General features: G+C 27.1%; 1 protein-coding gene and 2 non-coding genes across 3 annotated transcripts; all 3 read right to left on the reverse strand.

Moving 5' to 3' along the window:
- Positions 1 to 2,380: 2,380 nt before the first annotated feature.
- Positions 2,381 to 2,453, reverse strand: TRNAE-CUC (transfer RNA glutamic acid (anticodon CUC)). Its single transcript has one exon. It is a non-coding gene; the product is annotated as a tRNA-Glu (tRNA).
- Positions 2,454 to 4,613: 2,160 nt separating this feature from the next.
- Positions 4,614 to 4,686, reverse strand: TRNAE-CUC (transfer RNA glutamic acid (anticodon CUC)). The gene has a single exon. It is a non-coding gene; the product is annotated as a tRNA-Glu (tRNA).
- Positions 4,687 to 4,858: 172 nt separating this feature from the next.
- LOC120087640 (endoglucanase 24-like) lies at positions 4,859 to 9,411 on the reverse strand. The gene is made up of 4 exons (XM_039044480.2): positions 8,825 to 9,411; positions 7,408 to 7,707; positions 6,793 to 6,954; positions 4,859 to 5,789 (listed from the first exon to the last, which is right to left on the reverse strand). Exons 1-4 carry the CDS (start codon positions 9,245 to 9,247, stop codon positions 5,184 to 5,186), a joined length of 1,491 nt encoding a protein of 496 aa, XP_038900408.1. The 5' UTR covers positions 9,248 to 9,411; the 3' UTR covers positions 4,859 to 5,183.
- Between the last annotated feature and the right edge of the window lie 14,263 nt (positions 9,412 to 23,674).

The raw sequence follows: 23,674 nt of genomic DNA on the forward strand, positions 1-23,674 counted from the left end.
GTATAGAGTAATGAAAAAACATTCAAAGATTTGAATAAAATATATGGATAAAATAAAATAAATAATATATGGATATTTAAATATAAATTTGGTAGAAAAATCTGGATATTTAATTAAGTTGAGATTAATTTGAAAAGTCGTTAAATAGAATATAAGATAATAATAAAATATGGAGATTATGTTAACTACATCAACAAAATTAGTAACGCGATTGTTAAGGAATATCAGCAATTACCCTTATACGTAACTCGACCCTATTTTTTATTCTACAATTACATGTAGTAACATCAATTTAGGGGACTACGGTAAAACTGACACCAACCACAAAATATCTTTATCTTCAACAATATTCGAATTAGCATAACCAATTCGGTACATTGTTACACGAAATATAGTTAACTCAACAGAGGAAATTTTTTTACTTTGGATATATTCCTCAAATTGTTGGAACAATGAATTTAATGAAATATGCGCCTCAAATTTTCGAAGATCATGGTAGTGAGAATTCTCTTCCCATCAACCATCAAAGGAGTTTAATCCGTTGTAAAGCTGTTAAATAAACCACAACAAAACCTAAATCGATGAATACTTTGTGTGAGTAACAAAAGTTATGGTCATTTTTTACGAAGTGATATTTCTTTTTTCGTTAAAGCAATAACAAAAACAGTATATAAAACTAATTTATTGAGAATATGAGAATATACAACTAATTTATTAAGAATGTATATAAAAAAATATGAAAAATAATTCAAATATTTGAATAAAATTGAATACGTATAGAATAATGAAAAAGAGATTTGAATAAAATATATGGATAAAATAAAAGTTGATAATATATGGATATTTAAAATATAATTTGGTAAAAAAAATTGGATATTTAATTAGAGTGAGATTAATTCGATGAGTGGTTAAACATAATATAAAATAACAATAAAATATGGACATGTCACGGGAATTGCCATAAATCTTATTCTTTGACGTACTATCTTTCAGAACGAAATCTTAAATTTTACCCTACGCTTTAATTTCCCATTTAAAAATTGTTCAAATATTAATTTCAGCTTTTGTTCTTGTGTTTTGAAAATATCTTCGAGATAAAATCATCCAAAAAAATACATAAAATAAATGTAAAATGAATTTGTATTTGAAGTATATAAAATAAATGTAAAAGTACATAAAAAAAGAGCATATAAAATAATCTTAAATTAGGTATTTGAAGTTAATTTTTATAAAAAACTAACTGCATAATAATAATATTTTGAATGAAAAAAAAAAATTAAAAAAATACATAACTTAAATATGTTTCAAAATTCTGTTGAAAATGCTAATAGAGATACCTTTTTTCCAAAGAAAAAAAAAAACAACAACAACTAAGATGTGAAGTATTTTTTAATATTTATTCAAAATATAATGGTTAAATTGAAACATATATTAGCATAGAAACTAAATGGAACGAGCTCTAAGATATAAAGATAAAAAATTATATTTAACTTCGGTGAGAGTTATCCAAGACAAGATCTAAAGTCTACAGGTGGGTCCAAGCCCAAATGGTATTGAAAAAGGACAGAGGAGGGTGCACATCTCAAAATAGAATTGTCAATGGTTTGATCGATCAATGAGGCTAGTAAACATATATCTACTGGAAATTAAATGAGTCAAGACCAGACTAACAATATGTAACCTTGAGCACAAGAAATGTCTTTGATACCATTTGTATCACACACAATAGTGGGCATGTGCCAGAGGACTGGCTTATAGATAGCCTCATCTACCACCCCAAACGGGGTAAGTGAACGTAGAGAGATATGACTTTAATTCTTTACCTGCTTGGCCGAATTACTTGCTCTTAATAATAGCTTGAGCATTATAGTGTAGTAGGCTCGGAAACATACGGGTGCAAAGATCTCTTGCGTAGATTAGTTTAGGTAGAGATCGAGACCAAACTATGAGAAAGCAAGTTGAAAATGAAGACCATCAGACACCGTCAAGAAGCCTAACAAAAACGAGATCCGAGTTAAAAAAAATTAAAAGAGTGGATAAGACATAAAAATAGAATTTCGAGCCACATAGCAATGTCGTGTTTATTAATTCAATAAGTATACAATTTTAAAATTTAGAAGAAAAAAAATTGTTGATTAAAAATTTCCAATTTCCGAAGTTTTATTTAATCATATCTTCAATAATACCTTTTTTACAGTGTCAGGGAGAGCAGATTTTCCAATGCTTCACAACTCACAAGATCCTTTATTCATAAAAAGGAAAAATAATAAAATAATAAAATAATAAAATAATAAAATTAATTCTTAGAACAATGAAAACTAAAACCCCAAAGGAAAAAAAAATAGTTAAAATAAAAAAGAAAAACAAAACCAAAAAACAATTCCGTTGCCGGGACTTGAACCCGGGTCTCTCGGGTGAGAGCCGAGTATCCTAACCAACTAGACTACAACGGAACTTGAATTCAGTACAATATTATTATATATAAATAAAATAATACCAATGTCTATCTTGCGAAAAGTATAGTTTTGGTCAATTAATTTTTGATTTAGTTTTCATTTGGTATTTTATATTTTAAAATTCTCATTTTTTGTTTTTTTTTTTTTTTTTAAATTAAGCATATTTCATCTACATTTATCGCAATGATTTACATCTTTCTTAAAGACAATGGTAAAATTCTTAGCCGAATTCTAAATTCCAAAAACATCTTTTTGAAAGTTAATTTTTCAGTTCTCAAGATTTGGCTTGGTTTTTTAAACTATTAGTGAAAAGTAGATAACAAAAGAAGAAATTTGGATGTTGAAGTAGTGTCCATAAGCTTAATTTTTAAAAACAAAATGGCTACGAAATGAAATCTAAGTTTTGTGTTTTATTTTAATTAGGTTCTTACGTTTCAATAATTATACTTTTAATTTGGCTTGGTTTCAATAATTATACTTACGTTTTAATAATTATACCAAATTCTAATTTTTCACTAAATTCTCATCTTGGGGTGTCTAGTGGTTGAGTTGGAAGCACTTTTTAGACCCAATTCAATTTTATGGATTGTAAGTTTTCTTCAACCCAAATAATCTTTATTAAATAATTAAATAATGAACACAACCAAACCCAACATGATACATTTAGGTGCTGGATTGAGTTATTTGTTTAAATTTTTGTTCTAACAATAAGTAAAATGTTAATACGTAATATTCTTTAAAAAATTATTATCATATATTAAATTAAAATTAACAGATCAATTTCAGTTTATATTGCGAAAAGTTTTAAAGTGTGACAAATTACTTTCAAGAGTTTTTAGAGAATAAAACTATAAAGTAAATTAAATATATGTATATATAATTGTAACACAAGTAAATAATAATAATAATAGTAATAAGTTCAGGTAATTTGAGTTATTTAAAGTAAATATAAGAACCAACTCAACCTATAAAATTTATATTTATTTGAACCAATCCAACTCAATCTAAATGAGTTGATAATCTAATAAAAACTGTACGAAATGGATTGGGTTTGATTAGATTTTTCACGAATTTTTTGAACATGTCGGATACATTTATTAACTTTATTTCTAAACTATACAAGCTATGCATTTCATTATTATTATTTATATTCATGTTAAGATCAATATAGGATTTTTTTTATTTATTTATGTTTAATGTGTATTTATAAAAAATATATCGAAGATCTCAATTACTCCCAAGTATCAATGTTAAACCTTTTGGTTTACAAATATATTAATAGATATTTTAATCATTACTCATTACGACTCATCATTTAGAATATGTATATGTATACGGATAAGATATTTAATTATACTCAAGTCTATCAAGTGATAAATGAGCATCTTTTATCAACCAAACTATAACAGAATAAATTGGTATAACTCAATTATAATTGACATAAATTACCATTCCCTATTCCCTTTTTTTGACCGAAGTTTTTTTTTAAAAAAAAAAAATAGGAGACACCAAAGGTTTAACAACACATGTTTAGTTTTTGAGGTAAAATACATTTTTGGTCTTTAGATTTCGGGTATAGTTTTTATTTGGTTTTTAAGTTTTCAAATATTACAAATTTAGTCCTTAAATTTTGAGTTTTATTTCAACTTAGTCTTTAAGTTTCAAGATATTATAAATTTATCCTTAAATTAGAACTTTGTTACAATTTGACATCTAAGTTTCAAGATTTTATATTTTTAACATCAATTTTTCATTAAATATTCACCTTCAATCATTGACTTCAATTTCTAGTAATTAATTACAAAAAATTACAAAACGAAATGATACAAAATAGTAAAATTTAATTAATTAACATAAATTAATACTGAAGATGGAAAATGAATATTGGTAAATAATCAAGTTTAAAAGTGTAAATCTTGAAACATAAAACCTAAATATTAAAAAGTTATTTTTGCATAGTTTTTTATAATTTAAAGATATATCTGTTTAATTTTTTGAATTTTTTAAAATAGGTTCAAAATATTGCTGCCACTATTTTTGAAGCCATAATATTAAGTGAATGACGTAATTTGATACAATTAATAATATCGAGTTATACAATATTGTGGATTTGTTAATTAATTAATTCCATTTCTTAAAGGATTAAAAAGAATAAAATTCCGTTGCCGGGGCTTGAACCCGGGTCTCTCGGGTGAGAGCCGAGTATCCTGACCAACTAGACTACAACGGATTTCGAATACCAAGCTCATAATTATAATTTAAATATTTTGAATCACTCCAATGTTTTATAGGCACACAATTTTATTGTTTTATTTTCAAGTAAAAGTAAAAAGATTTTTGTTTAGTACAAGAGATTAACGAAATTATTTTTGGTCACCAGCACACTGATATATTAGTTGAAATTTGCTCACTAAAGTGAAATATATATATATATATATTTTTAAGTTAAAATACAAAAAAGTCACAACATGGTAGCTACTGACCTACTGTGGACTTTTTGTTTTTTTTAAATTCTTTTTTAGTTTTCTTCAACAAGTAAAATTACCAAAACAAGCCTCTACCCTCTCCGCAAAACCGCCAAAGATGAGAGACCATCCTTTTCCCTTTTTTCCCTTTTCCCTTTTCCCTAAAATCAAAACAAAAGAAAAAAACCCCCAAAACTTCCTTTCCTTTCACCGGAGATCGCCCATTGCCGGAAAATCAATCAAATCAGATCAATCAATCAATTCAATCGCCAGGATTCGCAGCAAAATACGCCAAAACACCAACAAACGGCGCATTAATATAAGTAGTCGGCTCCGATTTCCGGAAATCAGCTCGATCATCCTCATACACATCGTCTTCCCCTGGGCCACCCACTAGGGCTCCCACCAGCACATTAGGGTTCGGATCCGCCGAATTGAAGTACGCCGAGCCTTCCTTGCAAGCGATCGGCTGCGGATGGTCGTGTACGGACGGCAGAGAGGAGCCGCGGTGGTGGATCCGCTGAGGGAAGTAGTTGCTGTAGCCGACCATGTAAGAGATGCCTTTCGGATTGTCGCCGAGGATGTAGTCGGCCTGACGCTTGGCCTGGCGGCGGAGAGTGGCGGGACCGACGACGACGTTGCCGCAGTTGACGGTGGAGGAAGTGCGGTCGAGATAGTGAGCGTAGGCGAGGAGGAGGAAGGTGATGGAAGTGGCGTGTTGGAGGTTGCTGCCGCCGGGCTTGTAGATGAGGCCGCCGGGAGTGAATTGGATGTGGGAGGAAGAAGATTCTGGAATTAAAGTGCACATGAAATTGTCTGCAGATGCTTTGTAGGATTGGAGTGTGAATATGTTTCCCTCTAAGGCTTCCTGGAAAACGACGACGTTTTTGTCATTTCAATATTTTTTTAAATTCTACTTCTTTTAACTTCTTCCAAATAAAACTAAGATTCTCGTACATAATAAATGAATAAAATAAAATCTAAGATTATTTTAAATTAATTAAGTGAAAGTTAACATCAACAACGATATATAAGGGGCAAAAATGAATTAAAAATATCCTATAAAAATTAAACTCAACATTCAATGATAAAAATATAACCTTATGGAGATCAAATAAAAACTAAATGAAAGATATAATTTTTCTATATTAAAAAAGACAATCATTTGATCTTTACATTTAGATTTTTTAAAACAAATTAATTATATAACTTTGAATATGTATACTAGAAATATTGACGTAAGAGAAAAATTTAAATACTACCTGTGTTGACATATGGCAAATATTTTTTTACCATATTCTTTTCACATGACATTTATAAAGATATATGGGCAAACATGTACATATATAGATATATACTTTGTGTAAAGGAAAGTGAAGCATAGAATTATACTGCACCCAATCATTACTCTTGATATAAATCAGATTCAAATTATTTAAGACAAAATTAAGACAATCATTGAAGTGAATGAATATTAAATGAAAAATAATATATCAAAAAATAAAATGGTTATTTTTTAAAAGTTTAGATCCCATTTGGTTTTTTGTTTTTGTTTTTAAAAATCAAATCCATTTCTCAAAATTTAGCTTGATTTTTTAAACTATTGGTGAAAATTAGATAACAAATGAATAAATTTGGTGGTAGAAGTAATGTCCATACACTTAATTTTCAAAAACAAAAACTAAAAATAAGATGGTTATCAAACAGATCTATAAGGATTAAAATAGATACGTTTAAAGTTAAATGGTGAAAATGAAATAAAGTTGAAAATATAAGGACAGAAATTGATATTTAAGTTGAAAGAAAATATAATTAATCTCGAATTAAATGCATTAAGAATGAATGATAAAATAGGAGAGTAAAAAAGATACCTTAGAGACGAGAACGTTAAGGCCAGCATGCTTGTTGTCCCACCCAAACTCATTGAAGCTATCTTCAGCGCCAAGCGTTTTGCCATTGTCTTGAATATAATTCAAATACGACTCATTTTGACTCGCCCTCCTTAGCCAAGCAGCTCCCCATAGTAATTCATCCTGTCCATAATCATTATAATATTTAACATCCTAGTGTTTGTGTATAGATGGAATTAAACTTTTCTTCTTTTGTCAAAACAAATCAAAGAAAATGTTGATTTATTAACGTCTTGTTTGATAACCATTTTATTTTTTAAAATTAAGTCTATTTTAACTATATGATTACCAAATAGAGCGTTTTTTCGATGAACAAAAACTCTGTAAATAATGTAAAAGTAGTGGTAATTATTTCTTCCTATTTTTCCCATTTAGTCGACGCATCAAGAAATGACAAAATAATAAAAAAACAAGTCAAATTGTCTGATGACAGAAAAAAGTGTGCCATCACGGGTGGATCTAAACAAAAATATATTTATTTTATTTCATTTTGTTAATATTATTATTATTAAAAGAAAAATCTTTAAAAATTTTGCAATTTAATCTAAATTTCAAAGGATAATTAAGATATCAAACCTGATAGCCATCAAAATCGCAATAAAAAGGACAAACACCATCTCTAATATTATCGTTATCACTATAAGCTCCTCTATAAGTATCAGCCAACTCAAATGCCCTAATTCCATTTCGTAGCAATGTCTCGGCGTATCCTGGGTCAGACGATCGGAATGCCATTGACGCTGCTGCTAGTGCGGCTGCTGTCTCCCCCGCCACATCCGATGCAGTCCCTGGAGCATCTACGGCGTACACGGTCCTTGCGGTGTCCATGTCCTCTGGTCTCTCCCAACAGAAATGGTCTGCACTCGGATCACCTACCTATAAGTTAAATTACAAGTTTAGTCATTGAAATTTGAATTTAATTAAAAAGGTGGATGAATGGGAAGAATGTGTGAAGAGGAACAGAAAGGCATTAATGAGAGATGGGTTGGTTGGGGTCATATGCCCTTAAATAGTAGGGAACATGATGTACGGTTAGGACAATCTCTTTCTTTGGGTCCTAACTCCTTAAACATTCACGGATTTCAACTGGGGTCCTTTCACTTTACTTCGGTGCCACTCATTTTTTTGTTCCTTTTCTTTTTTCTTTTTCAAAACAAGAAATTACCTTATAACATAATTTTTTTAATAACAAAAGCTAAAATACCATAATTGTCCATTTTCTTAAAATATATATATATATATATATATTTTAATACAAATATTGGTGAAACCTGAGATGCACTCATATATTACTCTTCTTTTATACTATAAAAAAAAAAAATTATGAACACTAGATTTATGAATTTTCACTGTGGTACTCTTAAGAATCATTTTGACATTTGATTTGAATGCAAATAAAACAATTATAGTATAGAAAAGACTTCGGATTTGAAAATTAAGATCATGTAAGATTTTTAAAACTATTTTTTAATATAATGATGGAGGATTCGAATTAAGAACTATATAACTCTACCTCTTGATCATTAATTAATTGAATTAGTTAAGTTTTTTTAAACAATAATACGTAAGTCAAGGTCCAAATAAGTTGAGAAAAATAACGAAAAAATTGTGATAAAAATGCGAATAAAAATGAAAAAAAAAATGTCATTTATTCCTCGCTAAAAAAACATGAATGGTAACTCAATGTTAGAGCATAAAATAAGAAGAGAAGAAGTAAAGTACAAGGGCAAAATGGTACTTTTAGTTTAAAAAAAAGTTAATTTTTGTATTAGTAATTAGATTAGTTTCCCAATAAATAGCGAAAAGAAGAGGAAAATTTATGTGGGACAAAGCGGGCCCCAGGAAGGGAAGAGCCGACCAATCACAGAACATATAGAGTCCACGTGGTCACGTTGTGCTGAGTAACCCCATTACGTAATAAAAATACCCATAAATTTCATCAAATTTACCACACTACCACTAACCGCACTGAAACTGCAAAAATTTTCATTACCTGAACAAAAATCCGGTTAGGCTGCGACACCGTTTTAAGGAGATAATCCGTCGCCCAACGAATAGCCACCAACGAATTCCTCAACTCCGCCGGCGGCATCAAGTCGCCAAACTCAATGACGCTCCAAGACAAAAGCGTGGTGGTGAAAGCCATCGGAAAACCGAACTTAACATTATCGCCGGCGTCGTAGTAGCCGCCGGTAAGGTCAGTTTGGTAAGTCCAGCCGTCACCGAGGCCGGAGTTGGCACGCCACGTCATCCGCTGATCTTGTGGCAAGAACCCCGATCGTTGGCCTTCGAAGAACAAGATACATTTAGATAAGGCGTCGCCGTAATCGTGGCTGGAAAATGCGAAGTCCGGCGAGAATAGAATCGAAAGAATGAGGAAAAGAATGGTCCGGCGAAAGAAAATGGGGTTCTTCATTTTGGGGGCTTTTTTGATTTGGGAGTTTTTAATGGAAGTTTTGTGGGTATTTATAGGAAAAGATTGGAAGTTGAGGGCAGCGTCACGAGGAAGAGAGAGAGAGGGTGGTGGCGATGGTGGCGGAAGAGTAAATAAGCGCCGACAGAGGGGGAAGGAAGAGGGAGGAAGGAAGTCACGTGACGTAAAGTGTGAGAAAGGGATTAGTTACTTAACCTGGAATGACGTTTTGGTTAAATTACAAATTTAGTCAATTAATATTTACATTTATATAACTTCACATTCGATAATACAAGTACATTGAATTATGCTTTAAGATGACAAAAACGAATATAATTTAACTTGAAATATGAATGTTTTTAGCTGTTAGTGACCATTATTTTGAATCTGCATTTGACGCGCATAATTGAGTTGATAATTATTATAAAATAAGAGTAATTGAGAGAGTTGATGCGAATAACGAGATGATAAATGTGAGTTAATGCGAATAACGAGATAATAAACCTATTTAATAATTAATTAACCAAATGGTAAGTGAATTTTTTTAACCCACCCAACCCAACCCAACTTGGGGTCAAACGCCCCTTAGTCTCTATTGTACTAAAAAAGTCAACTTTAAAATGTGTCCAATGCAATATTAAATTTATGATCTGTCTTATTTCGTTAAATTTCTTGATATGATTCGTATATAATTGCATATTGAGGTTATACGCTTGAAAATATTTTGAAATCAATATGATAAGTAGTTTGTTTAGGCCATATAAAATATTTAGTAAATGTTAAAAGGAGATGAAAATGATGGAGGTATGGTACATATAAAATAATATACTATTCTTGGGAGATGACGGCTATTGAAGAGGAATTGAAAATAGTTTACTTGAGAGTATTTTCAAGTAACTATTGAGTCAATTTGTATGAAAGTGATTTCGATTCTAAATGATGAGTACAAAAACTTTATAGACGTCAAGATCATCATAGACGAAGTTATGTGAGTCTTTCTTTTCATTACATTAATCAATTACAAAATAGTGTTTGTCAATGGCGTGGAGCAAGTGGCACTAGATGATTTTGCTTCTCAAAGTTGGGAGCTCGATTATCCTAATTAGTTGTTAGACGTAGTTGACAATAACAAATAGTTAGTAGTTGTTTGCATTTATGAAAATAAATAAAATTTAGGGACCAACTAGAACTTTTAAAGTACATGGATCTGTTAGTATATCTTTAAACTAAAATAAATGTAATCATACATGGAGTATCAAAATATCAGTATAGATCAAATGATCAAATATTATCATGTATAGTTCAATTCTAATCGATGCGTTCACATTCTTTTACCAAGTATTAAGAATTAATAAATACCACCACGTTAAAAATTAAAATTCATAAAATATATTAAAAGAAAAAAAAAATTTAAAATTACTTTTGGTCCTTCAACTTTCATTAAAGTAACAATTTAGTCCATGAGATTTTGTTGGTAATGATTTCGTCCATGTAATTTCAAATTCATAACAATTTAGTCCTTGAACTTTATTAAACAATAATTTGGTGTCTATACTTTATAATTTGTAACGAATTAGTCTTTATTGTGATAAATATTTTTAAGATTTAATGAAATTTCTTACAAATGTAGATTGTTAAATTGATCGAAAATCAATTTTTTTATAACCTATAAAGATTAAGTCATTATATAATAAAATTCAACACTTAATCTTAAAGAGACTAAAGTTTAAGGACTAAATTATTATTTTATCGAAATTTTAGAGAGCGAAAATGATTTTAAAGAAAAAGATTGAAGTTATAATTTAAAATTTATTTATTAATTAATTATTAATTAAAAAAATATTTTAAATTTAATTGTGTAGCTACGTGGGTCCCGGAGTTGTTGATAAAGAGGGCGGAAAAATGGAGTGGGAGATAGGGTTTGTGTTTTATTCTCTAAAACATGGTGTTTCGGAATTTGTAACAGTTACCGAATATGAGATCATACCCCTAGTAGCTAATTAAGACCAATCCACTCTATTTTAATCTCAATTTTATTCTTGTAAGAAAAATATTTGGATTATTTTATTTATTTATTTTGCTTAAGTAAGGAAATCGAGACCTACGAGATTAGGTATCGTTAGCTGCAATTAATCATTGTCATTTTTTAATATAATATTTTCTTTGAACTTAGGTCACATTTACCAAACCTTAACGAAAATTGGTGTAATCATAATGAGTCTAAATTGTAAACGTAATTGGACTGGTTTTTTTATCATGTTTACTTAGAACTACAAATATTTCGCATTTACTATTACGATAACAATATCTGTAACGGTAACAATCATAGTAAATGGAGTGAATTCCATGTAATTTTCAAGCATAATAAGAATGAGCACTCTCTCTTCTTCAATTAGATTGTACGTTTTTTTTACAAATTTAGAGGTGGACCTCATAGCTCATTACGATTATAAGACATAGAAAATAACAACAAACGTAATCAACTGGGGGCCTAATTTTTATATTATCATTTATGGATTACATTTTTAGCTAGAGTTAACGAAGCCTTAATTTTTTTTTTCTAGAGTGTCAATATAATAGTATAGTTCACAATCAAATATTAATGTAATGAATGTTAAACAAGCCTAATTATTTTCTTGGAGTTTAAATCTTTCTACCACCATATAATTGTTATATTTAGGAATATATATATATATATATATATATATATGTGTGTGTGTCATGAATTTGGTATTAAATTTTCGATTGATATGTCGATATTTTTATATTTTCATCGATTTAACATTGATATGCGAGGTGAATATACATTTTCATTAAATCGTTAAAAGATATATGAAACATAAAAAATAAACAACAAAATTTTACTAATGATAATATAGACAACATTTTAACTTGTCTAAGAAGCCTAAAATATTTATTTATTAATTTAAATAATTTCTTTGATTTTTTTATCTTATGTTTTGCTAGAAAGATCTATTGAAATGAACATTTTATCGACATTTTTGTAAGACTAAAATATCGTCATTTTGATTATATCCGCATCCACATTTTAATATTATTTTAATGAGAACAATATTTAAAAAAAAAAAAAAAAAATTAAAAGCAAGTCATATTATAAATTTATTCCTAAAAGTAGATAATAATATTATATATTCTTAGAAATATTGGACGTGTTATCCTAGCAAAGATTTATCTTTTTTTTAATAAGATATTGTATTAAAAATTGTGCAACCAAAAAACCTAGTTTATTAGATATGATTGTAATTTCACTTATCCACTATGAATTTTTGCTAACCCCACCAATTTTTGTAATACATTTTAAAACTCTATTTAAATTTTTAAAACCATTGTGAATAAATTGGAATACACATATATTTTAGTTTCTACTAAAAAAATTACACCCATTCAAATTAAAATATGTAAGCCTAATTTTTTAATATAAACCAACCTCCTTTTATCATTTTTTTCTCTCTTTCTTTAATACTATAAAAAGAGATTGCATATTGTTGTTTCAATCAAACACGAATGGTTGAATTGGGTTTTCACATATTTTTCCAATTCAATTAATGTATTTCACCTAAGTTATTGGGAAGATGTCTTGCGTAGCAAATTATTTGACAAATAACGTGACTAAGTGTCTATATTCAATTTACAAGACTCTATTATAATGAGAAGATTTGAATCTCTAATATATTGGTTGAAAATATGTGTATAACCAATTGAATTTTTCTCAGATTATCGTACATTTTTTTTTTGTTTGTGTCGAATAAACTTTTGACTTTATATTACATAATCTATTTAATGGTCTATGTAACTTCTCATTAATGAGATTACATTAATTCTATTCTTAAGAAACATAAATAGTAAACCATATTATTTTTTAAAAAAAAAAGAAAAAAAACTATATTACTTTTATTTAGCAAAAAAGATTGTTATGGAAAATAATTTCTTGATGATGCAAAATTATAATGGCTTTTAAAGACCATAATTATGTCCATTTGTATTGTATAGTGATTTAATTAATACCATGAATTTACTCATATAATTTTTCCTTGTTTCAAAAAGATTCAGTAGAAATTTTTTAGAATTTTAGACATAAATTGAAACTTAAACCGATGTGTAATGACTTAAAATAATAGGGTGATTCATATTTTTCATTTTACCGTTATAACAATCAAGTGTCTATTTTTGTATTAAAAAAAGACTAAAAATCACATTTAATCTCCTACTTTCATTAAGGCAACAATTTGGTTCCTGAACTTTCAAAAGTAACGATTTAGATTTTAACAGCAATTTTATCAATAGGGCTAAATTGTAATCAATCTAAAAGTACAGAGATTAAATCGTTTCTTTTGAAAGTTTAGGGATCAATTGTTACCTTAATGAAAGTATAGGGATTAAATGTGCTTTTTAACTAAACAATATAAAGAATTTCTAATGTAGAGATAGTTTTGAAACATTTATTCAAGAGTAATATTGAAAATTTTAAAAGTCTATAGATATTTTTAAAATAAGGGATAAAATTTAAGAATATTTTTTATAATTTAAAATGAAAAAAAAAAAAATCAAACTAATAGAATTTTAGAAAATGTAAAGATGAAAATAAAATGGGATAATAGGGGATAAAGCTGCCAGGGAATCAATAAAAAAGGGGAAAAAAAGAGAGTGGTTGAAGGGCAAATGGAGATTCCCATATTGCAAATGGAGCAAAACAATATTCTTACCGTCTTACAAAAGGCAATTTCTATTATTTTTGTACTTTTTTTTAATACTTTTCAAACCACATAAATCATTTATTACTATTTCAAATATAGTACAAGTTTTACATTTTTTAAACAAAAAATTAGATTTTTTTTTTTTAAAATTGTATCAATAACATCAATTTAAGTTTAATTCAATCTATTATAGCTAATATAAGTGTAGCTCAACTAACATAAATCATGGAATTATGATCAAAACAACATAAATTTAAATGATATACTATAAATTCCAAATAATCGTTTATTTTACAACATATAATATAAGAGGTTGAACTTTTTATTTTGTAAGTTTGATAATACAAATTAATGTTATTGAACTATTTTCATATTGACAAAAAAAAAATGTATTGTATACCTATTTTAAAGACTCGAAGCTCGAATTTTCATCCCACGTCGTGGAATTTTTTTTTTTTTTGGCAACTATCAATAACTTTGACTAATTGTTGAAAATTGCAATAAATAATAATATGCCAATTATATAATAGTCAAAATAATTAAAGTGTGAATTGTATATAGGTTTAAACCTTTTTTTTGGTATCTAAATTTTGAATTTTATTCTCTTTTTGGTCCCTAAATTTTTAAAAAAACGTTCGTTTTAGTCATTGTTGTCAAGATTCGGTTAACTCTTAACTAGAATGGTGAGATGACTTGTATTTTTAACTAGCTAAGTTACAAGTAAGTTAGCCAATGTTAAAAAATCAAATGTTTCAATTTTAAATTAGGTCGTAAAGTAATTTTCTATGGAGATCAAAAGTTGTTTTGGGTACAACATTTTGGTTGTCGCATGTTAGTTGATGACATTTTACTTTATTTTCATCTTACTCAATCTATACTATATGCATTTTTATGTTTAGATAGATTTCATCTTTGAAGAGTATAGATTTTTAACAATAAGAACTAGAATAAATATTTTTTGAAAGTTTGGGGACTAAAACAAATATTTAAAATTTTAGTGATCAAAATATATAAAATTTAAAGTTCAGAAATAAAATAGAATTTAAACCTTGTATATATGTTGTTATATTTATTTACAAACTACATATTTTTTAAAATTACTTCTTTTGATTTTTTGAGTAAATCACAATGGAAAAATGCATTATTTAGGAAAAGACTTATGTTTGATTTATTCATATTGCATTTAATAATGAAGTGGGTCTCGCAAATATTTTCAAGCCAATAACAATAACCCACATAAACAAAATGATAACCATCGTTCCTTTTTCAATAAATAAATTACATGACACAAAAAATTGCATTATTTATTATTATTATTATTATTAAAAAAAAACTTATATTTGGATTATACATATTGAATTTTCGAAATTATGAACACTAATTCGGAAATGGAGGCAACTTTTAATTTTAATTTTAATTTTTTGAACAAAAAGAGGAAGAGAATCTTCTAAAATTTATAATAAAGAAATGGGCACATGATGGGCAATTAAAAAAAGGGCAATTATCCTCGGAGTTTTAAGGAAGAAAAGTTTAAAGGAATATTAGAAAAATGGATAGAGATAATGGTTTTATTTATTATTATTGTTTTATTTATTTATTTATTTATTGAGTATTTATACATGGGTATAGATTCGTTGTACTTGTAGATATATGATCGACAATTTTAATTTCTCCTTTTTTTTTTCCTATCTTTCTTGTTTCCCAAAAATAAAAATCAAAATACGTCATTTATTGAACTTTGGAATGCTCCAATTTCAGGAATATTCAATAATTAAATTCCTACCTTCGTTCAACGTGTGCTATTATTCAATGTTTTAGAGATGTGTGTTCCTTTTATTCCTGAGATTTATAAATAAATTATAAAATCCAAATCAAATGTTTCCAAGTAAATAATATTTTTCCATTTAAAAAATTAATTTTATTGCTCCTTAAAATAAAATTTTTAAAAATAACATAGAGGTAAATTGATACGTTATCATGATTTTTTTCCCTTTTAAATCTCAAAATACTTTTATTTAAAAAAAAATCTTAGAAATTAAATCTATTTTAACTTGGTGCATATGTTCTTCCACCATTTTTTTTAACTAAAATTAAAAGGAAAAAAAAAAACTATTGCCAAATTTCCCTCAAATGTTGTTTTTACAGAATTTGAATGAGATAATCTTTTATTTGTATATCATGTTTAAATCTAGATGAGTGAAATACTTGGACAGTAAATAATAATAATCATAAGTTCTGCTATAAGATTTCATAAGTTCTGCTATAAGATTTTTAATAAATTTTCTATTTTGTACCTTATTTTTTAGTTAATGGAGAATACATATTTTATATTTTCAACTTGAAATAGTTAAATTTTATTTTTTAGGTAACTTAAATTTAATTTTAACCTTAATGATTTCATTTAATTTAGTTCCATAAAGCCTAAAGGTGAATGTTAGAGTTAGACATTACTCTTATTAGGCACAGCTTTTTGGTTAATATGTTAAAAAATAAATGGTTAAAATGTCATTTTTTGTCTTTTTACTTTGAATTTCATTTCATTTAAATTCTTATACTCCAAAATCTCTAACTTTAGTCTATATATTTTCAATACATGTTGAATTTGGTTAATCAAAATTGATTTTGATTGAAGCTAGTTATATTATAGTAAGTTTTTTCATGAAAGAAGACATTACGTGAGATATTTCCAAATTTTATAAAGATATTACTGATAGCATTTCTTTTTTATTAGAAAAAACCAACAATAACCTAACCTTTGAGAATATTTTCAAGATGTATTAAACGGTACGAACTAAATTTGAATTTTTAAAAAATATATGAAACTAAAATAGAATGAAACTCAAAGAATTTTTGAAATAGTATTTTAACTAAAATAAATCATCATTAAACAAATTTTGTTATGCGAATAATATATCGTCATAAATCAAATACACTAAGGGAGTGTTTAAAGTGAGAAGACGAGATGAGATGAGTTGAGATATGAACTCAACTCATTGTTTGGGAGGCCAACTTCGTATGTCACCAACAATTTATACCATGTCCACTAATAATGTACCGAACCCCATCACCATTAATGCATTGGTACTCAACTCTGACAACCATCTTTGACGACTAACTTCGGCAACCACCTTCAGTGGCCAACTCCAGCAACATCCAACCACCACTGTTGAAGGTGACCTCCAACAGCCACTCATCGAACTCCAACGACCATTTATTTTAAATTATGACTACTACAATTTTGGGTTTTGTTGACACACAATTTTTTTTTTTTTTTTTTTTTTTGATACTTGTAACATAAAATTGTCAATAAAACCCTAATTTAAAGCTTCAAAATGACTATTGATTTAAAAATACATATAGAACATCCGTAACTGTTTATATTTAAGTTGAAGCACAAAAATGTCATTGAAAACACTTTTGTTAACACAAGTACGCAAGTCCCGTCAAAACGTGAATTCCCAATTTTTATAATTAATTCATAGAATTTTATAATCTTTATTTATAGTAATTTAACATCAATAAAAAACAACTTTATCGGTTAAGAAATCAAATAAACTTATATGTACAGTTGTTACCTTGAATTCTAAAAAATAAACTTGTATGTAAAAACACTTTTGAAAAAAAGTTCATCATACATGAGTTTTTTTTATATAAAAAATGTTAAAACAAAAATGGCTTAATTAAAAATGTCACATGCAAAAATTTGTAAAATAACTTCTTACATTAAAAAAAATTGAAATACATGATCCAAAAGTAAACCCTAATCCCATCTCCCAAAACTCCCAATAATACACGTGTGCTTAAAAAACAATAAAATAAAATGCAATCCACAATTTATTAAGAAAAATATACTTATAATTGTTGAATAAAAATTTTATCAAACAAAAATAATTATCATAGCGACATATTATTTACGTAAAAAAACTATTTTAAATTTGTTGCTAACTCAATTTATATTATTCGTTTAGTATTTTAAAGTTTTAGCTAATTAATTTAGAATTTTTCGAAAAAAAACAATTGATTTTAATATTCTCCGTCCACCCCAAAAGAAGGGAAAAGGATAATAAGTTTATTTTTTAATTATTTTATTTTATAAAACTGATGTTTATTTTTTCTAATGTTTTTATTTTATTTAGTTCAATATGTGGTTGAATTGGAATTCAAACATACTAAATCTGTAATCCATATTTATTATACTAAAATAAAATAAAAGTGAAAGAAATCTCGATCAAATGTGTTAAAAGTGATTACTGCTAGCTTAACTATTTGAGTTATGTTTAAATCAACAAATTTTTATCAGAATTTTAATCCTTACATCTCGTATACACGCTTAACTACAAAATTATAATGTCTAACAAATACATTTATACTCGTAATAACATAACATGTAAATATATCTAGAATATTCTGGTGAATATTATAAGCTAAAATTCCTAACAACTCCAACCAAAAAAAAAAAAAAAAAAACTCTAAATTATTTATTTATTTTAAAAAAACATGTGAATGAGAAAGTGTAAGAGTAAAGGTGAAGTTTTTGAGATTGAATGGTCTTTTCCTTTTTTTAAGTGCAGGGATAAGATGATGATGTAATTTCAGACTGTTATGACAGTTGGGCGGTTATTACATGATCCCATTACTCCTTTTTATTTTTTAATCTTTTTATTTTTTAAAAAACAAATAATTTTAATCCCTATACTTTGATCTTATTTCATTTTAGTTAATGTATTTTCACATATCGATTTTAATTTTACGTAGTTTTCAATCCATCTTAAAATTAGTTTGGGTCGTAGTTAGTTTATTATTGATCTTTTCCAAATAAAAAAATCAAACTATATTAGCATTACCTTTATAAATTGTGATATATGGTCAATATTTTTTTATTGGATGGAAGTTATTGTTATTATTATTGTTAAATCCATTTCGATAAAATATTAATTTTAAAATATTATATTTAAGATTTATTGAAAGTTTATGTACTAAAATGAAATAAAACCAAAATGATATTTTTGGCATTCATTTAATAATAGTAATAATTAATTAATTAAGAGGTTAAAATATCTATTGTCCTTATACCATAAGATTTGTTCAATGTTCAATTTAGTCCATGTAATTTTAAATGTCTATTTTTAATCCTCATACTCTTCATTAGAAATTAATTTTTCTAGAAACTAGTTAAATAATAATATTAATTTTAATGCAAGAGAAAACAATACATGATTATTTTGTAAATAATTATAGTGAAAATGTTAATAGATATTAAAAAATTAGGTGGAAAATCACCAATAAAAAACTAATAAGGACTAAATTTAAAATTCATTTAAAGTATGGAGATTAAAATTAGATATTTGAAAGTATATAGATTAAAACTGATAAATTTCAAAGTACATCGACTAAAATGATAATTTAGCCTAAATAAAATAATGAAAAAAGAATGAAAGACAGAGCTGAATGGAAGCTTTGATTAAAGCTGAAATTGTTTACATGATAAAGTTTGGTTTATGAACTGAAGAGCATCCAAATATATTTTCCTCTATTCTCAAGTTATCTTTCCATTTTTTTTCCTCCTCCTTCCCTAACACACTCCCAATTTTATTCACTTATAACACACACTTCTCCATTCTAAAACGTTTCAATTTCATCTCTATACTTTTGTTCGTATAACGAATACATACCGTTCAATTAATTCTATGATTTTTTATTATCCTCTTAGACGAACATGTTAAAATATGCTTAGTGTATCACAATTATGAAGGAAAAGTTTAGATGTTATAATTATAATTATGATTGTTTAATATATGATTATAAACGAGCCAAAACATTTGTATTAATGAAAAATTATTAAAATTAATTAGGATAAGTTATGTTGAGTATTTCAAAAACATCAATGTGATATTGTTTGATGTAGTACAAATATTATCTATTAAATGAGAGGTTGTCGAGGAGATGAACAAATGAAGACAATATTGACAAAAAGGATTTAGAATTATGGTACATTAATTCAATGGATGCTAATTTGCATTATCCCTAAAAAGACTCCTTTGGTTTGGCTTGATTTGATTGTGAATGGAGACAATAGGTGCACTAAAGAAATGAACAATCTGATTCGTCTAATAGTTTGCGAAAGTTTTTTAAATTAGATAGGACTCTTTTATCTATCCTTATGGATTCTTTAGATTTTGTATTAGATGTTTTATTTTGTTCGTTGTGGTTGAGTTAGAATGTGTGTTTAGTTCGATTTGAGTTTTTTCGTTCTAAGAACATTATATAATTTTAATGGTTTCAATTAAGAAAGTATCGGTAAATATATAGATTTGAATTGCACTCCATTCAAAGTTCAAATCACAAATTTAGTCATTGTGTATGTTTTTTAACTTTGATTTTGATTAGCTCTCGCTATTATCGATCGTTAGGTTAAAACTTGACATGACATGCGAATTGAATTATAAAATAATGTTTTGGCAAGATGTGACACAAGTCAATAGGTGAACCAAATAAAATGACAGTAGATAAGAAGAAAAAAAAACTAATTATCAAAACTCACCCATCAAATTAAATTTAAAAAATATTTTTGTCCCCCGACTTTAATAATTTTGTAACAATTTAATCTATGTATTTTCAAATCTTATCAAAATTAAGGGTAAAATAATTTAGCTTCACAATCTTAAAAGATAGATGAGTTACTTCTTCTATTGTCAGTTATTTTTAGATGAAATCTCAGTGTTTATCCAATATGATATTGGAGCATATAAAACTAACTAAAAAGAGTACATTTGAAGAGGACATATTGAAGATCCCACATTAAAAATATGAAGAGACGTTACATACCGTCTTTAAAAGATAAATAAATTACTTCTTCCATTATCGATTGATTTTTAGATAAAACTTTGATGGAAGAGTATTTTTTAAAAAAGAATTTTATAATCTTCCCTCTTGATTTTTTAGGGTAAAGATAAGATAGGTAGGTGCATCAATTTCAATGGAAATGTTAAAAGTCTTTGGAAGTTTTGATTTGATTGAGAATTGAAGGGAAAGGGGAATGGGTACACTCCATAACATCCATAAAGAAGAATATATTCATTCATATTCATTGTTACTTGTTGTGTTATTTTTGCGGCTAACCCGCCTAAAAATGCGTGCATTTCCCTTTATTCTTACTTTCTACATTTTAAATTTTGCTTAAATAAATATTAAGTATGATATTCATCATACACGGGTTCGACTGTGTTTGGTTGAGAGTATTTTTTGAACTAACCAAAAAATTCAAGTTGGTTGGATTGACAATCCAGAAAAATTGAGTAAAAGTCTTCAACCCAATCCAACTCAACCCTTAAAATTCAAGTTAAGTTGGATATCGGATTACAACTTATTTTTCCTTATTAATTTAAATACGTAAATTTATCTATAACGTATGACTAATAATTAAAATAAAACAAAACTAATCCAATCCAATCCTTATAGTTTGGGTTGAATAATCCAAATTATTCGAGTTGTCGGGCTTTTTGAACACATTGGTTTATCTCATGGAGTATGCAACTCTTGACAAAAACATTGTTTTCTACATAAAAATCTCAATGGGATATGAAGTGTTATTTTATTTAATAATTTTCATATAATTTTTAGTTTTTTTTTTTTTTTTTATTCTTTTTACGACGTAATGTACGAATATTTTTATTGTTATGATTGATGATGTGACATTAGGATTTTCATTTTAAGGCTGTTGGGAGATTTTTATGAATCAATTTTGGCATGTGTGCTTCTTCTTTCAAGTTTAGCCATGAGAGCTTCTTGAATTTTATGATTCATATATTGAGTTGCATATAAAAAAAATATTAGCGTGGAATTCATCATCCTCTCAATTATTATTATTATTATTTTGTTTAAGAGCTTTGATTTTTAGGATTTTCGTGTCTAATCCAATATTTAGAATGGAAATCAAATTGATTTGCGGACTTTAGTGTTTGAGAATTAGTTGTTCACATATTCAAAAGGTTTTTAAGTCAACTCATTTGGATTTTTTGTTTCAAAACATCCACAGTTAAATTACAAATTTGATCCCTATGGTTTGGAGAAAGTTAGAATTTAGTTCATATAGTTTCATATTCTAATATTAACTCATATTCATTGTGTGCTACCACTAATTATGAGAGATTTATTGTACCATAGAGACTATTTATGAGATTTTATCCACTCGTAAGAACTAAATTCTAACTTTCTCCAAATTATAGGGACCAAATTTGTAATCTGAAAAATTTATACCTCTAAAGTTTGGGGTTATATCAATTAAAATCTTGAACTAATAATTGTATCCATTCAAATTCTAAACTTTTGTAAGTATATCAATTTGTAACCTCCATTATGTTCTATTTGATAAGCATTATGTGAGATTTATAATTTTATTAATTAAATTCCTAAACTTACATAAGTAAAGATTTTCTTTAAAAATTGTTCATGTATCAATTCTAGTCATCCATTTTGTTAATCTGACATTTGAAGAAATCTACACATAAGAATTGATGCTTTGACAATTTTCACATTTATTAATCAATGGTCTAAATTGATTAAATTATAACAAGTTAAGAATTTTAATTGAAACCATTATAAATATCACATCAATTGATTCACTCATAAAAGTTCAAGTTGTAGGTAAACTATTTTCTACCAATTGATTAACCACTATATTTCTTTGTGTGTGTGTGTGTGTTTTTTTTTTAACTTGCCTTCTCAACTAACTACAATGCCTGACGAACGCATTTTAAGGCCTGTCACGCACCTACTCTTAACCTAACACAGCGTGCGGCACCACTATCCTATTAAGTATATTGTCAATTAAATGGTTGGTGTAATTTTTTTTTTAAAAAAAGAAAAATTAGCTCAATGTCGTGTCAAAAATATAATATGATGATATACGATGGATGAAATTGTCAGATTTAATTGAATCATAAAGATGAAACTGAAACTTTTAAAGTCATAAAGACTAAACTAGAGAGAAAGAAAAACCACAATTCATCAAATTACAAAGATAAAATTTCTAATTGAATGTAAATTTATCTATAAAGTTAAAGGTCAGCCTAAATATAAGATTTGATAATTATTTGAAGTGTTTCATTCAAAAGAGAATTAAAATGTTTTATATTAGGTTCATAACTTTTTTTTCTAAGAAAACAAAATTGAATTGCCAAACAAGGCCTAATAATTTTTTAATTTTGATTTTTTGTATTTTTCTTAAGAAATTAGAAAAAAGAAATAATAAGAAAGCTGAATTAGGAGGTTTTAAACGAGCACTAGTATATCACTTTCGTTGATTGTGCAAAACGGTCAGTAATTATGATATTGTATCCAAATCATCATCCAAACAATACACATGCTCATTTTAATGGAACCAAAATCAATAAGTGGGCACTTTTCAAAATAACAATAATATATAAAATAATAATAATCTCTTTCAAACCGAAACATCGTTATAAATATAGCAATCATGTCCCAGAATTAACCATTATGCAATGTAAAAAAAGATTTACAATAAGTGGTCACACAAGGTAGAGAACGTAAAAACCCTAAATGTTACTATTTTATATATATATTAGTAATTTGGGGTTGGGTTGAGTCGACCCAAATTTTTAAAAAGGTAACTCGAGACTTAACTTAATCTGAAATAATTTCGGAAACGTTCGAGTTGTTGGGTCATTTGAACACCTTTAGAAAAAAGATGGAAGAA

Source organism: Benincasa hispida, chromosome 10 (genome assembly GCF_027475165.1).
Source record: "Benincasa hispida cultivar pf3 chromosome 10, pf3_genome.v1.1, whole genome shotgun sequence".
In the NCBI taxonomy this organism is placed as follows: Eukaryota; Viridiplantae; Streptophyta; class Magnoliopsida; order Cucurbitales; family Cucurbitaceae; genus Benincasa; species Benincasa hispida.

What these genes read in the sequence shown, in the direction of transcription:
- LOC120087640 (XM_039044480.2), bottom strand. Translation starts at nt 9,247, where the DNA reads ATGAAGAACCCCATTTTCTTTCGCCGGACCATTCTTTTCCTCATTCTT. An exon ending in CTAACCGGATTTTTGTTCAG is followed by an intron (nt 7,708 to 8,824) that starts GTAATGAAAATT and finishes TTTAACTTATAG; the next exon opens with GTAGGTGATCCGAGTGCAGA. An exon ending in TTAACGTTCTCGTCTCTAAG is followed by an intron (nt 5,790 to 6,792) that starts GTATCTTTTTTA and finishes GTCGTTTTCCAG; the next exon opens with GAAGCCTTAGAGGGAAACAT.